At 45.1% G+C, this 16415-nt stretch overlaps 2 protein-coding genes across 3 annotated transcripts; both read left to right on the forward strand.

Moving 5' to 3' along the window:
• Positions 1 to 4499: 4499 nt before the first annotated feature.
• LOC310780743 (induced myeloid leukemia cell differentiation protein Mcl-1 homolog) lies at positions 4500 to 5841 on the forward strand (the record flags this gene model as incomplete). The annotated part of the gene is made up of 4 exons (XM_083641251.1): positions 4500 to 4575; positions 4836 to 4891; positions 5415 to 5564; positions 5722 to 5841. The coding sequence occupies 4 exons, from the start codon at positions 4500 to 4502 to the stop codon at positions 5839 to 5841; spliced, it is 402 nt and encodes a 133-aa protein (XP_083497377.1).
• Positions 5842 to 8213: 2372 nt separating this feature from the next.
• Positions 8214 to 16241, forward strand: tprg1l (tumor protein p63 regulated 1-like). Of its 2 annotated transcripts, none has more exons than XM_083642447.1 (6): positions 8214 to 8556; positions 8856 to 8947; positions 9651 to 9701; positions 9796 to 9921; positions 11912 to 12092; positions 13735 to 16241. In XM_083642447.1, exons 1-6 carry the CDS (start codon positions 8323 to 8325, stop codon positions 13927 to 13929), a joined length of 879 nt encoding a protein of 292 aa, XP_083498573.1. In that variant the 5' UTR covers positions 8214 to 8322; the 3' UTR covers positions 13930 to 16241. The 2 variants fall into 2 exon arrangements, with proteins under 2 accessions (XP_083498573.1, XP_083498574.1); XM_083642448.1 differs by having other exon boundaries at positions 11912 to 12065.
• Positions 16242 to 16415: the final 174 nt, after the last annotated feature.

The following is a 16415-nucleotide window of genomic DNA, read 5'->3' on the forward strand; positions in this document are numbered from 1 at the left end:
GTTTTTTTTTCAGGAGGGTATTTTTGCATAGGACAGTAGATTGACAGGTTCAAAATGGCAGTTCGGTCTCAACTGTGTCACGTGACGCTCAATCAGGGCGCTGATTCGTCAACTCAGTCTAACCGACATTGACCACACTGACCAATCACGTTGCGGGAGTTGCGAGAGTTGCATTCAAAGTGTCCTCTCACTCTGGTTTGGCTGTCTTCTTCCAAATGGTAACTGCTGGCAAAGAGAAACTCCTTCATCACTGACTCATCGACACTGATACAGCGCTTTTCCTGCGTACATCGGATTTTCTTCAAGGTACAATCATGTAGTTTTAGTTTTATCTCCATTAATACCCGTGCAAAGTTTAAAACCACTGATGTGCTGCTAACTACACTGTAGTCTACTACAGTAACCGACGACCGTGTGTTCTAGACCTGCCTGTTGCACAAGCTAATGTGTTAGGATGTAAAGTCAGTTTGACACTAGTCTCGGTTTCCAGACGTTTGGTGAGCGGCGCCAACAGCGCCACCTAACCACCAAACAGTAGTGAAACGGAAAGACTGAGAGCTGAGTCTAGTTTGACACAAACGGAGACAGAAATAGCGTAAATCAATGCACACGTTGGACATATATGTGTTTGTGTGTGAATGATGTCGTGTCGTGTCATGTAACAACGTTATTACAATCGTGGGAGGAACGAATGAGGGCTGCTAGTGAGCTGATGTAGCCTAGCTTGTAGTCTCGCTTGCTGCCTGCACCGGGATACCTTGTGCTCTCCTCTCAAACTTGCTGGGGCAGGCACACTTGAATTGCTTTTAGCTTGTAGTCTCGTTGTGCTTGTTCCCTGTAGGGTACCGTTATTACAAACGCCAACGGTGTAGCTCGTTAAAGATATGTGAACATCATTATGATTATCTAACTTTATTCTCTCAATTATAATGAACTCTGGAGTTGTAACTTGTAAAGATGCTGCATTATCTCCAGAGCAGACCATTTCACAGCGGGACGTGTCATCACTGATGACACGTCCTAGCGCATGCGGCAGTAGTGTATTTGAGAATGTAGAATCCTGGCTTGCCTCTGGCCGGTGACACTTAGGAAAGACTAGGTGACAACCAAGTATAGTTTGGTGACGAGCTGGAGAGACAGTTGACGGCCGGAGAGACGGCAACCCGGTACGGGATGGGATTAGCACCCCATCTTGGCTCTCTCGTGAGGGAGAAATCCACAAACACTACGGATTAGCCTCATGAAAATCTGCGCAAGATCGGCGCGGCCTGGGGCCCTCCAGGCTAGAGCGAGGTGCTCGACGCAGGTAAATGACGTGCAGCGCACAGGCCCTCTTGAGGCGTCCTTGAGGCATCCCTTCAGCCTCTGGATTGCCTTTGACATAAGGGGGGTCTGGTGAGACGAAGGAGGAGCACGGCCGGGAGAAACCCACAGAGCCTAGATCCTCCATGCACCGAAGGGCCAATACTGCGGCGTAGCACTAGCTCTATTGCAGCGGATTGGGTTCTCTTTTACCCCTCCCGCGGGCAACGTTGCAGATAGAGTAGTAAGGCTGATCCGTAGCGGCTTCTGGGACGTGAGTCGGGGTCTTAATTGGCCTCGGCTGGGTCTACTGGGCGAGGGTGTATGATGTTGACAGACCCGAAACACCTTACGACCCCAGATAACATCACTGATGACACGTCCTAGCGCATGCGGCAGTAGTGTATTTGAGAATGTAGAATCCTGGCTTGCCTCTGGCCGGTGACACTTAGGAAAGACTAGGTGACAACCAAGTATAGTTTGGTGACGAGCTGGAGAGACAGTTGACGGCCGGAGAGACGGCAACCCGGTACGGGATGGGATTAGCACCCCATCTTGGCTCTCTCGTGAGGGAGAAATCCACAAACACTACGGATTAGCCTCATGAAAATCTGCGCAAGATCGGCGCGGCCTGGGGCCCTCCAGGCTAGAGCGAGGTGCTCGACGCAGGTAAATGACGTGCAGCGCACAGGCCCTCTTGAGGCGTCCTTGAGGCATCCCTTCAGCCTCTGGATTGCCTTTGACATAAGGGGGGTCTGGTGAGACGAAGGAGGAGCACGGCCGGGAGAAACCCACAGAGCCTAGATCCTCCATGCACCGAAGGGCCAATACTGCGGCGTAGCACTAGCTCTATTGCAGCGGATTGGGTTCTCTTTTACCCCTCCCGCGGGCAACGTTGCAGATAGAGTAGTAAGGCTGATCCGTAGCGGCTTCTGGGACGTGAGTCGGGGTCTTAATTGGCCTCGGCTGGGTCTACTGGGCGAGGGTGTATGATGTTGACAGACCCGAAACACCTTACGACCCCAGATAACATCACTGATGACACGTCCTAGCGCATGCGGCAGTAGTGTATTTGAGAATGAACTCTGGAGTTGTAACTTGTAAAGATGCTGCATTATCTCCAGAGCAGACCATTTCACAGCGGGACTACAATTGTAAACTTCTAGTTTTCATATTTGCAGCCTGGGTCACATAGCCTACATACACATATTCACATAGCTGGTTGTGAGAGGCCTTCCGATGACTGGTGTCCCAAAGAGAAGGGCCAAGCAGTTAGCGAGGTGTTGTTCAATACTAAATTCCCACTTTTTAAAACGGTGACAGTTCAACTTTTACACATTTAAAATCATTTCTCCACAGTTGCCATATCTAAGTTAGTGACACATCTAATGTTACATTCTCCAGTGTAGCCTACATCAATGTCTGTAATAAGTGATATTATGTTTATGCTGGCATATAAAACTAGAACACTTTTGTTGCAATTGTATGTTGGTTTTTCTCTCGTTTTTTGCCATTTTCTCATCCACTGTGTACTTGGCAAATTCCTCCTGCTGTCGCGGTCGACGCTGCACCCGATGCAGATGTAAAGGTTGGGAGCGTGGCCTCCTTTGAAACTATTCTATTCTTTAATGATGTCTGGTGGAATTCTTAAAAAAGAAGAAGACTGCCACTGAATCATGTATGAATTGTCTGTGTATAATGGGGGTTGTCCTTTTCTAGATATCAGCGGCATGGAGCCAGATGCTGTGGTTTCCACCGGCCCTTTCCAGAACATCGGCCTGTCCAAAGCGGTCCAGATCCAGCGGCTGAAGAAGCTATGGACCCCTGCTAAGTGCCGGGAGTGTGACCGCTCCATTTTCTTATTCCCCGGGGCCGAGTGTGAGGAGGTGAGAGGACTTTTCATCACGTCTCGTACCACCAAGCTCTTGGAGAGATGACTGCTCCAAGAGAGATGTATTATTGCATGAAAAGCTGTTTTATCGTGCATGGCGTTGTGTAGGTGGTACTTGCAGCAACCCATGTTAAGGGCTTGCCCAGGGGTGGATACGAACCGCCGACCTTCGGCTTGGGAGTCCGACACGCTAACCACTGCACCAAGAGTGCTAGCTCCCTTGGCGGAGCTGATTAACGTGCCTTTATACTGGGGGAGTGGGTTTAACCGATCCACTCGCTACCACACTGGACTCACGAGGAATCGACGCTGATTCACTTCGGTTACACATGCACGCACTTTCAAAATGCTTTCCGGTGATCGCCTAAAAACCTCTTCTTCATGTGTTCACACAGTGTTCCCTGTACGAGTGCTGCCTGAAGGCGCTGGCCATTCATTGTGGCCGTAAGAAGCTGCAGGGTAGCTACCAGCTGTTCAGCAGTGATTTCTCTCAGCTGGCCAGCTGCACCAATGACAACATCGCCTTCATCGTCACCAAGTGCATCTCTGAGATAGAGAGATGGCCACTCAATCTGGAGGTGAGGGAGTGCTCTCTCTCTCTCTCTCTCTCTCACACACACACACACACACACACACACACACACACACACACACACACACACACACACACACACACACACACACACACACACACACACACACAGGTGTCTTAAAGTGTTTCACATTGACATCAACCCCTCTATCTGTTTCCAGGGTATCTACAGGGTGAGTGGAGTGAGGAGTCACGTGGAGAAGCTGCATCAGGCTTTTGAGAAGGGCAAGGAGCTGGTGGATTTGCCCAAGGCCAACATGGCTGCACTGCGCTGCCTCAGATGCCACCTCCATAGGTCAGTAAGCTATCTGCTTTACAGGCACCGTTTGACAGCCAATTCTATTCCTACAGCCAGGTCAAAAAACAAACAAGAGCAGACTTTGATGAATGGATTCCAAACTCAACCGTCAAATTCATCCCTTCTTCTTCTTCTTTTCTCCCAGGATCGTGGAGCTGGAGCGGGACAACGAGATGAGTCCCAGTAACCCGGGGATTGTGTTTGGGCCCCTCACTGATGCGTCCGCGTCTCCATCAGCATCTTGCAGTCACAACAAGAGACATTGAGGAGGATCAGGACGAGGACAGCTCTCTGCCGTGCACGCCGGAGCTGCAGTGGGACAGTGAGCTGGACATGAGCTGCCCGGCGGGGGAGACGCGGTGCTGGAGAACGACACGAGGCAACTCATCAGCAGCTTCCTTTCCAAACCGCGCTGGATGGAGGAGAAGGCGCTATCCACCATGAAAAGAGTCGTGGGGGATCTTCTGGATAAACATAGATACGCATACAACGGTAGGTAACGTTATATTCCAGTCTGTGGATTCACACGCCACATATTTAGTTACTGCAATAACATAACGTTAGTTACTATAAAGTCTTAACACACTCCATATTTGAAATTCCTCTTTTGGCTGCAGAATTTTGTAAGTGGGCTGAAAGCTCTTCTACAATAAATAGGTTATAGTTGACGTTGGCGGCATAACAGGAATACTAAGCTTAGCTAAACCCACAAACGAGAGGTTTCTGACCCCAAGGCGTTCTTTTTCCCGCAGGCATGGTCAACCAGCTCGACGTGGATGAACCAGGAGATGACATGGCCGTGTTTCACGTCAGTAGCCGAGACTCTGTTCGGGGACGGGACCACCAACTGGGGGCGTATCGCCAGCCTAAAGCTTCTGGCATACTCTTCGCGCACGCGCTGGAGGCGGGGCTCCACGGAGGGCGCGCGCACACTGCGCAGGCCAAAACAGAACATAGTGAGTGCTCCAGAAATGGCGGCGATCAGTGAAAGGCAGTCTGAATGAAATTGAATGTAACGTTCCCAATTCTATATATTAAATTCTAAAAAACGACCCTCAACATTTGGGAAGGCTAAGCCACACAACTAGTTCGTTATAATCGAACATTATGCTTTTGAAGGCGACTGTACGACGGTGAGGACTCAATCACAGCAGATATCCGCTGATAGCCTACCACGGAGATCTCACAGGCACAGGCAGCAAAACCCGACGCGCTGATAGAAAAATCTCCGTGGACGCGCCGCGCTGCGCTCAGGTCTCGCCCCCCGACACGCCCCGTGCGATGACGTCATAATCGTCGCGCGCTCTATGCGCTTGGCTGGGCGCAAAGAGTATGCCAGAAGCTTAATGGCCTTCGGGGCGGTGGTGTGTCAGTGCCTGAAGGAGAAGCGCAGGGAGAACTGCGTGGAGCTGGTGGCCCAGGAGATCTCCACATATCTGCTGACTGACCAGCCGGACTGGCTGGTCAATAACGATGCCTGGGTGAGTTGACTTGTGACTAATTATTACATGACAGGATGTCGGCCATTGAAATGTGCCTGTTGCATAACCAGTCCATTGTGCAACATGTCTGCCCTTGGTATTGTGCGTTAGCCTTAACGCTTTCTTCTAACATTTTTTGTCATTTGTCTTCTTTTAGGATGGGTTTGTTGAGTTCTTTCGGGTATCTGACTCAGAGTCCACGAGGAGGACGACGCTCATCATGGCCTTTGCTAGATTCGCTGGTATCGGGGCAATGCTGGCTCTGTTGATCAGGTGAATTTGGACACTCACAGAGACTTCTTTGTACCGCACTTTGAGTTACCTTTTCAACAGTTTATTTCCCCAAAGAAGAGTTTGAATTGTACAAGATGGAAACAAAGGCATAAATGATCACAAAATCACTTGATTTTTCACTCTGTCCCTCTCTCATGGCCCCATTGAAAGAAAAAACACTGCCCCTCTCATAGTCCTGGTGACAACAATCACTCTGCCCCTCTCTTATGGCCCTGGTGACAAATTTTTTGAGTCACCAGCTGACACTGGTTAAAAATAAAATACTATAAGGCTCTAATAGCCTATACTGTATATAGCAGGGGTCTTCCACCTTTTTCAGCCCAAGGAGCCTTGGTTGATAGAGAAACAGAGCAGGGGCCCCTACAATAAAAAAAAGTTTGTGTTCATGCTTTGCCATCTAATAATTTGTTTATTCTTTTGCAGGTGAACGACTGTGTGATTAACACTGGCCAGGCCAAGCACAAATAAAAGGACACTTGAAGAGACACGTCTTATACACTGGGGCCTTTGGGCTTTCCGTGCAAGTTTTTGTTCATTATTATTATTGTTCATAATCCATTGTTCATATTGTTCATAATCTATTGTTCATAATTATTATTATTGTTAATATTCTATTGTTCACTGTTCATATTGTTCTTCATCTATTGTTCATAATCATAATATTGTATCATTATTGTTATTGTTTAGTTTTTTGTTTTGTTAATTATTATCTTGTGCAAAAATAAATATTTCTAGTCAACATTTGAGTGTTATGGTGGATTTCTAGAAAAGAGACAGGAGCTGAGTTGAACATGCAGGTACAGGAATGATTCCAGCTCTTTCAATTTTCAACACACTCTTCAAGCAGAGCCTCTCTGACCTGAATGAAGCTGCAAACATCTCTCACTCTCAATGCTTTGATGTCTGCTGTGAAGAAAAAGAGTGGGAAAGGAGACAGGTGTGGTTTTGCAGTAGTTCCTCAGTTAAGCCTCTAGATGTCAGTGTAGCACTGTTTGTTTTTCCTGTTTTCTCATTTAGCTGTTTATTTTCTCCAGAGAAGCTCTCACTCTCAAAGGGTTAGGAGGGTTACTTGAAAAATGCAATCTGATACAATTACTAGTTACCGGTAAAAGATTGTAATTAGTAATGTAATCCAAGTATCACAATTTTAAAGTAATGTATCATTACTTTGTGTTACTTTTCGATTACTTTTGAACACATTTCCTAATTTTGACTACTGGAGCCCGGAGGCATGCTCCTCAAGAGGACATTTCACACGCACCTACCCCATGCACATACCCCTTCGCGCACGCACACACACACAAGCAGCTCTGTAAAACCAATTTCAGACTTTTATAAGTGTTGTTGTTACATCAGGCTTTCAGCCAATCTAGTGTTGCCTGTTTCACAATACAATAATATTTTTATCTTCGGCTTACAGTACACTGATATGATCTGGTTTAGAAGTATTTATTTTTTGGGTGCACTGGTCCTTTTTTAAGAGCCACTCAGCCAAGTGTATTTTTTCTCCAAGCCCTCCTGCTACAACACTGACTGGCTTTAGCTTGAAAAGATGTTAATTATAGAGTACATACAGAAAGCCAGCACAGGTCCATTACAGTAGGATAATGAGCCATGCAAAGAAAGTCTCGCCGCTGCCGCCTGACCTAGTCTCTGTCAGGGATTGGCGGTTTACAGCGTAGCCCTCCTGGTTATACCAGGCCCTCAGTCAAAAGGCCTCAAGTATGTCTAGGTTGATCATGATGGTTGAGCTGAACAAAGCACAGAAAAATCTGCCCCCAAAATCAGACAGGCGAAACCTGCTTGAGTGACATCACTCACTGATGACATCACAATTCCTTGAGCGACATCACTGATGACATCACATTTGCTCAAGTGACATCACTGATGACATCATCAGTGGGAAGCAGGTTGGGGATGCTGATGATGTGACGTCCCAACGCCTCTGTGAGTGTGAAGGCCTAATATCTACCTAATAATAATCTTTATCTATTTAGATACTGAGAAGAACATTCTCAATGTTATTGAAATAGTTATTGTCATACAGAAACATAATTTGTATTGTATAGCTTGGTTTAAATGCTTAGTTTATTGTTTAAATGTGCAAACTAACACTTTTTCAGTGTATTTTTTTAAGACAACCGGAAGTCTTATTGTTGTTAGCTCACGGGACAGGAAGTCTTATTGTTGCCAGCGTTGCCAGCGCGACGGAGCTCTGTGCGCTCTAGGCTAGGCGTGTGCGAAAATATTATTTTACTTTGAAAAACGGCCACCGGAAATGCTTATTGTTGCTTGTCTTATTGTTGCTGACGCAACAGAGGTCTAGCCTACTTCCTTGGTTTTCGCACACGCACAATCAAAACATCCGTGCGCAATGGGTGAATCTGCATCCTCGAAAGGAAAATCTATAATCTAACATTCGGCGCAGCTTCTCGGGAAGATCCTCGAACAGCATTTTTGCACGATGCTTCAGCTGAACGACACGCTGGAGCCGGGGAGTCTGGGGCCTGCGGTCCTCCATCCCGCAGACGCCGAAGAGGAGGGAGTGGAGGTCGCCTTCACGCCGACGGAGGCCGGAGGGAGCCTCGGGTACGGAGGAGCCTCGGTGGCCTGCTGCTCCCCGTTACAGACCCTGACGCCTTTCCACGTCCATAACCCCACCATGCAAGCTAAGGTCAAGGACTATTTCGTCTTCAGGGTAAGTTTGCACCAGAGTATTGATCGATTACAGCTTCCATGGGCCGATATAATTAGAGTAGTCTATATCCACCTCTTCATATTAAACACAACCTATCTAAACCCCCGAGTAATCTGTTGCATTCAGGGTGGTGTTGGTGGTAAATAAACACCGCACATAATTTACCAGGCGGAAGAAAGCAACTAGTGTATTGTAAAATAAAAAAATCAAAGTACTCGAACAGCAGCGCATCACAGGAGGAATGCTGTCCTCTGAGGTGATGCTGATGATTGACAGCTGTGTGGTGATGCTGCTCTTAGCCAGGTACCATTGAGCAGGCTGTGAGTGACATCAGGACAGTGGCACTGCCTTCAGAGGACGGAGAGGTGCTCAGCGTGTGGCTGCTAGCTGAGTAAGTATCCTACCCTTTTATTATCAGCACTGAAACATTTGGGAATTGTTTGGGTATACCAGCTGTTTATACTGCAGAGTAGATCAACCATAAAAATGCTCAATTGGAGATTTCTCATGGCTAAATTAAACAATTCCAACATACAGTATAATAGTGAGTTGTTTTGACACGATGAAGTGTTCATCCGATACTATATCCCATTACAATGGCTGTAATAGCACAATAACAGATGGTTACGCCGAATACGGCTGGGCAATATGGCTAAATAATCAGAAGGATCCGCCCCCCGACATTGATACATACATATAACTATATGGCTCACATATTCCAAATCACATTAATCAAGTCCCAAATGTTGTCAGATTTTAAATAAAACATGCTTGTTATCATCACTTTAGACAGCAGAATTGTGCATCATGATATCCCCAAATCACCACATTATCATAATACAATTCCACTGAAAGATGATAAACAATAATGTTGAATTATCATCCAGCCTGAACGACAAACATAATTTACATAACAATCAATGTTGAGAGTTCCAGTATTAAGAGTCATGTTATGCCTCTTATATAAATACAATGTTACACTTGTTACCTTTCCTCGTCACTCTTCCAGTTGCTCTCTTTCAAATTGTGCTTCACGTGGTAGGTTTCAAAAAGTAACTAGCCTATTTCTCATATTTTGTGTGGGGCTTTTCTAGAGTGGACCACTGGAACAATGACAAGGAGAGACTTGTGCTCATAACTGATCGGTAAGTCAGAATTTCATAAGTTTCTGGAAAGATCCATTCCATTCACGGCCTGTTTGGTGGATTTGACTTGTGAACCTCTGGGTTGTGTGTGCAGGTCCCTGCTGGTGTGCAAGTATGACTTCATCAACCTGTTGTGTCAGCAGGTGGTCAGGATCTCTCTCAATGCCGTAGACACCATCTCAGTGGGCGAGTTTGAGTTCCCACCCAAATCCCTGAACAAGTAAGACGCTAGATTCCTAGTTCAGGGGTTCCCAAACCCAAACGTAACAATGCCGCGGCCCACTTTGAAATCTGAAAATCTTCCAGGGCCCACCCAAACCTTTAATCACAACTCTGATCGACACACAAGACTAAGATGATGTATTTCCCCATATGTTTTTTATATTATATATATTTTTTTTTGTGAACTGGGGCATACAGGAAATTAATAATCCATCAACATACAAAAACATTTACGCACAATACCTAAAAGCAGATTGCCAACATTTTCTCCCCCCTTCATCATCAGAAGTAATTGCATGCATAACACATTTGTTGGATAATCAAAATGTGATGAGCAACAACAACAACAGAAGAAATCAATACACAAGTTATTAATGCTAGGCTTTGAAAAATGCTACCATCTGTAAAGGGGAGACTCGTGGGTACATTCCGATAAATAACCTAGTGACATCATCTAGCAGCACCCTAGGTGGCAAAAAGCTCAAATGTGTTCTTTCTAGCAAATCTAGGTACATTTCAGACTTGACAGCAGTGTCCTGTCTTGTCTGAGGTTAAATGGAAATGAACTAGAGTCATAATGTTTTGTGACTGTGTCCTCTTTAAATAGCCTGGGCAAATAGTAACAGACCTGTGATGTCTTTCTTAGAATAGAATAGAATAGAATAGAATAGAATAGAATAGAATAGAATAGAATTAAGAAATATTACACGAGAGGGTGTACTTTACCGTGGTTATTGGCACGACGGTGATAAAGCCTCGGTCCGTACGCGTCACTGAAGTGCCAATAACCACGGTAAAGTACACCCTCGAGTGCAATATTGCGATTATACAATAGTTACCAACAAAATACAAGATATAAACAAAATGTGCTCATATTTTGGGGCCATTTGCTCTCAAAATAACAAAGTTTTTGCCGGGTGTGTTAGTCTGAGACAATAAATACATTTAAATTTATTTGGCGGACTTATTGTTGATGAATGGTTGGAAGAAGAGATCAACAAACAAGCTGCTGGTTGCATCTGGCAGCATCAGGTTAGGACGGTAACGTATCAGACTGAAAATAATACTGCCTGTCTGAGATGAAAGAGGGTTGAGAGGCGGGTCATAGCGTGTCTGTCGATGATTTGATTTGACAGTTCTGGGCACTGGAGTTGGCGTTGGCCAATCCTCCTGGCATGTTCCGCCCCCAAATCGAGTGTGTTCTGGCGCTAAAGCGAGTGGGTTCCGGGACAACCAGGCTCTCTGGCACGCGCCAGTTACATTATCTTTAGGAGCAGTGCGGTAAATACAATATTCCTGGAATGCGAGTTTAATGAACCAGTTATCTGTCCTATGCATTCTACATCAAATGAAGACATTACTGTTTGTTTTATTTTGTATGTTACATACTTATCGGCCAAGTTATTAGTTTTAGAAATTCTGTGGGGTTACAGGCAATATACGCGGCCATGTTGCCTGCAGAATTTTGCCCACTGCTGTTCTCTGCTGAACAGACCGGCCGGTGGAGTGATATTTTAGTGATGAGGCCGTTCTTTTAATGAACAATTTAAGAACAGCTAGGGGGTGCTGTTATGCTCATTTAAGAACGGTCCTTGACCAATCGGATTGCTTGGTCGGAACTACATGTTGTACAATACACTTTATTGTCCAGCCAAAGGCAGGAAATGTGTCATTGGTCTCACCCAGTTACATAAGAACACAAACATGTTTACAAAATGGGAACATCACCGGGACATCACATCACAAATCAGTCAATAGTGCATTCATACTTGTGTACAGCCTACACTCCCATATTTGCATCACTGCAGTGCAGTTTGACTACATTGATTGCATTTGGGATAAAATAACCATGGGAATACCATGCGATACCATCTGTGTTTAAAGGTGGCGTTGCTGTGTAAACATAGCTCAGCAGCACCAGTGTGCTTTGGTACTGATTGAATACTGCTCCTTGTGAACGGCATGGTTCATGCACTGTTTCCTCACAGGAGGGAAGGCTATGGGATCCGTGTCCAGTGGGACAAACGTCCACGGGCCTCTTTCCTCAACCGCTGGAACCCCTGGTCCACAGAGATGCCCTACGCCACCTTCACAGATCACCCCATGTCCCGCGCGGACGAGAACGTGGCCTCTCTCTGCCAGGTGGGATCAACCTTTCATCAAATGAGGGTAGATGGACGTTTTGGATCTATAGTTCAGCTCATGCCGATCTTTCAAGTTTTTGGTTAACTTCTTAATTCCAAACTGACGATTTAAAAGCTCAGAACTGTGAAATATAAAAAGGTTTTATTTGACCGGTCTTCCGCTTATTTCACAAGAGCAAACAATGGTGACCACTGGTGCAGCCAGTCATTCACACAGACAAGGCATTCAACAGAACCCAGGCCTAGCGCTCATAGTCCAACTGAAAACAATAGTGACTGGTGGCTCAAGGACAATTTCAGCCTAAAAGATGTTTAGTCATGAATTGTATACAGCCATTTTTATTACATTTTTTAAGTCAAAGTTAAAAACAAGAAAGGCTAAACTTTAATCTACGATTTCATTCTGTCATAGCTTTTGTAAGTGTAAGTGTGTGTGTGTGATTTATTGACAATGTAACTGCCTGAGGTGATTTTCTGGGGATATCGGTGCTCGTCAAGCGCCATTAGCTACACTATGAAATGAAGCTCGTTTGGGGGTATAACCACAATCATAGTTTTCCCCCACACATTGGAGCAGCTATGTCATTGATTGATCAGTATCTGAGTAAATTGGCTTTTTCACGTGGTATGATCCAAGTCACAAGTTCTGTAGCTGTGGCTGATGGTTGGAAGGTGTTTTTGGCCCACTTTACACCTGGCATTAACATGCATGTACTAAGTGACTGGCTAATGCAAAAAATCGGATAATGCAAAAAACCCTTAAAATCCTGGTGTAAATGTAGGCTACTCCAGATCAGTGAAGATCCAGTCATCCAAACCACCTCTGGAGGTGATCAGAGACGACGTCGACGATTTGACCACATTACCAAAGTAGTGTAAATGAAATGCATCTTCAATCCATACACAGGAGTTATGTTAAGGAAGCATAAGCAAAACAGTAAGTCAGACAGTAACATACTACCAAAAACAACTTGTCAGGACACTCGTGGTTGGGGAACAAGCGAGACAAAAATGTAAAGTATGTCAATATTACGTATGAGGAAATGACGTATGACAAGCTGCAAAGGGAAAATCTGATCTCAATGTGGATGTTAACACCAGGTGTAAAATGTGGATGTGAACACCAGGTGTAAAATGTGGACGTTAACGGCAGGTGTAAAATGGGGGCCTTCTGACTGTTCTTGTCCTTTTTTTCCATTTTTTTTTTAATGCAAAAAACCCTTAAAATCCTGGTGTAAATGTAGGCTACTCCAGATCAGTGAAGATCCAGTCATCCAAACCACCTCTGGAGGTGATCAGAGACGACGTCGACGATTTGACCACATTACCAAAGTAGTGTAAATGAAATGCATCTTCAATCCATACACAGGAGTTATGTTAAGGAAGCATAAGCAAAACAGTAAGTCAGACAGTAACATACTACCAAAAACAACTTGTCAGGACACTCGTGGTTGGGGAACAAGCGAGACAAAAATGTAAAGTATGTCAATATTACGTATGAGGAAATGACGTATGACAAGCTGCAAAGGGAAAATCTGATCTCAATGTGGATGTTAACACCAGGTGTAAAATGTGGATGTGAACACCAGGTGTAAAATGTGGACGTTAACGGCAGGTGTAAAATGGGGGCCTTCTGACTGTTCTTGTCCTTTTTTTCCTCCGTCAAGTTGGACAACTTTCGGACCCAGCTGGTGCAGGCGGTGAAGAAGGGCCATAAGGAGCACCCCATCCCTGGGCGGGCGAACGGCGTCCTGATCCTGGAGAGACCCCTGCTCATTGAGACCTACCTGGGCATCATGTCCTTCATCAACAACGAGGCCAAGCTGGGCTACTCCATGACCCGCGGCAAGATCGGCTTCTAGAATCCACACCCCCTACAAACAAACAAACTACGCCAGAGTTGACCCCAGTGTGTCTGTGTGTTTACACTGCACTCTCTGAGGGAAGCCGTCACTCCACTAACAGTCATGCACAGTCCGCCTGGGTGTGAAGCCCGTTGGATGTCCCGCAACATCCTAAATTGGTGTCGCACTCAGTTGGCCCGGCGAGGTACAGTACATGTTGCGCAGCACTGCATGGACTGTCCGCTCATATTTGTTGTTACCCTTCCCCCTCTACAAAAGAGCTGTTCACAAATCTGCCATAGTTGCACGGGCTTTCTGGAGTGTATGCTAAAGTGTGTGTGTGTGTGTGTGTGTGTGTGGTGGGGAATACAGCTACATTTCGTGTGCACAGCACATGCGTCGATGACTGAGCACGTTGTCGTCACATGCTGCGTCGAAACTAATCTGACCTTTGGGTTCTCTTAGAGGAATGCTAACATCAGGGGTCGTCACTTCAGGTTTTAGAGCGCTTCATGTGGGCTTCTTTCCACAGCAGAAACTTGGAAAAGACACCCAGAGGAAGGCAGAGGAAGTGTAGCCACAGAGGAGCATCGGACCATGAGCATGTTCAACGTGTTAAGATTACTACAGCGTAATCATAATGGTATATTGTGTTTTAAAATGAAAACGTGTAGCTTCTTGGAATGAAATAGCAGCTGATGATCTAAGTTCAATGGGCAGGTTGCACAATTATCATAATAAACCTCAATGATGAACTTCACTAAAAGGAAACCTGGGATCTGCGCTGCTATTGTGAGAAGCTGTATCACTCTGGGCTTGGAGGTTGCTTGTAGCCAATAACAGATGGGGTACGTTTAGTCAGTAAAACCTTTTCTGTGGAAATGAGCCCTGCTATGTGTAACTATGATACATAGACAAGTTGTGAGCAGCTTCTCCTGTTGGCCAACGTTTTCCAAAAGTCACTCCATGCTTGCTTTTTGGTCCATTTTCCTAAATCATGGCATTGCGAAGAGACGAGAGGGAGCTACTCACCACTTAAAGAGCCGAATTAGCTAAAATAGCGCAAAAAGTTCCTGATCACAGATGTGAGTTATAGTGGGTGTGTTCCGCAACTTGGCCTTGTATACTAACTATGCTCCCATGTTTGTTTTTAAAGTTTTTATCTGGCAACTTGTATTTATTATAGGCATACATATGATTATGTAAAAAAATAATAAGAGGTTGCATTTCATCTGGACAAAATTGACATGGTATCTACTGGTCAGCTGCATTGACAATAACTGTATTCAACCTTGAACCGATGGATGGGTTTCAAAATAAAGTTCAGTACATGCAGGCCAGGCTCATTAACCACATTTGTATCCAGTGTATTCACCTTATGTAGAAGAGACCGTCTGGCTTGAGAAACTAACAGGAAGTGTAAATACAATCGGAAGTTCCGATTTGTATTTACACTTCCTGTGCCTCATAAACCTATTCTGACTCATAACGTGAGTCGAACCAGATTTGACCAGGTGAGTCAGACTAGTTTGAGCAGGTAAAACAAGCCGGCGTTTTGAACAGGAAGTCGCGATACAATGGGTCAAGTGGGCGGGGCTACCTAAGGCGATAAGATTTCTCCGTAGACTGCGACCCTCTCCTACACCATTGTGCTAATAAAGGTAACCGGCCATATTTTCACGCTGAACAATATGCCAATGAGTAATTGTCCCCCAAATGCCTTTCTGCTCTGAACTTGTTGTGCATGTGTCCTGCACGTTGAGTTTGCATGACGGTTCTTAGTTTTGGATTTGTAGATATTAAATCGTTTTTATTTTATCTGCGGTTATTGTGAGTGATTCGGTTAACTTCTGGATGTTTCTAGAATATGATTTGTTTTCATTGCCTTCTGTATGGATTCTCAAAGAACTAAATCCACTGTATGTCAAGGCTTTCTGTTTAGTAGCACAGTAACCTCAGTGGGATTAACAAATGCCTACATGGTGTACGTCCCGAGCAGCAAGAAGTGTGTTTACATTGTGTTTGTACTGTTAAGGATAGCAACAAGTGAATCTGTTACAAGTCAAGATGGCCAATCCAACGTCTATCAATGGGACAGGGCAAAGCCAGATGATGCCTTAAAGGCCAACAAAGATGGTCCCAAGAGATTGGTTACTACTGGCTGTTAAAAATGTGTTTGGATTCACACTGGCTTTTACAGTAAATACTGTAGTAATAGCTGTTCATGGCTACCTGTAACAAAACAGCCCATCAAAATCACAGATGATTTCAAATAATGTGGCTCATTGAATTTACAAATTGTACACTGCTTAAAAAAAATGCACATTAAAAAATCTGTCTGATGTCGTCGTCTCCACTGAGCAGAGCAAACACCAAAACGATCAGCTTCGTGATGAGGGTGGAAAGGGCCAGGAGTGCCACTCTGTCACCTTTATGTCAAACACGCGTATATACAGTAGGTGTTTCTAAACTTTTGTGTCATTGAACAGGACAATGAGCTGCAC

The sequence above is a fragment of the Poromitra crassiceps genome, assembly GCF_964638095.1.
Source record: "Poromitra crassiceps genome assembly, chromosome: 8".
Taxonomy (NCBI): domain Eukaryota; kingdom Metazoa; phylum Chordata; class Actinopteri; order Beryciformes; family Melamphaidae; genus Poromitra; species Poromitra crassiceps.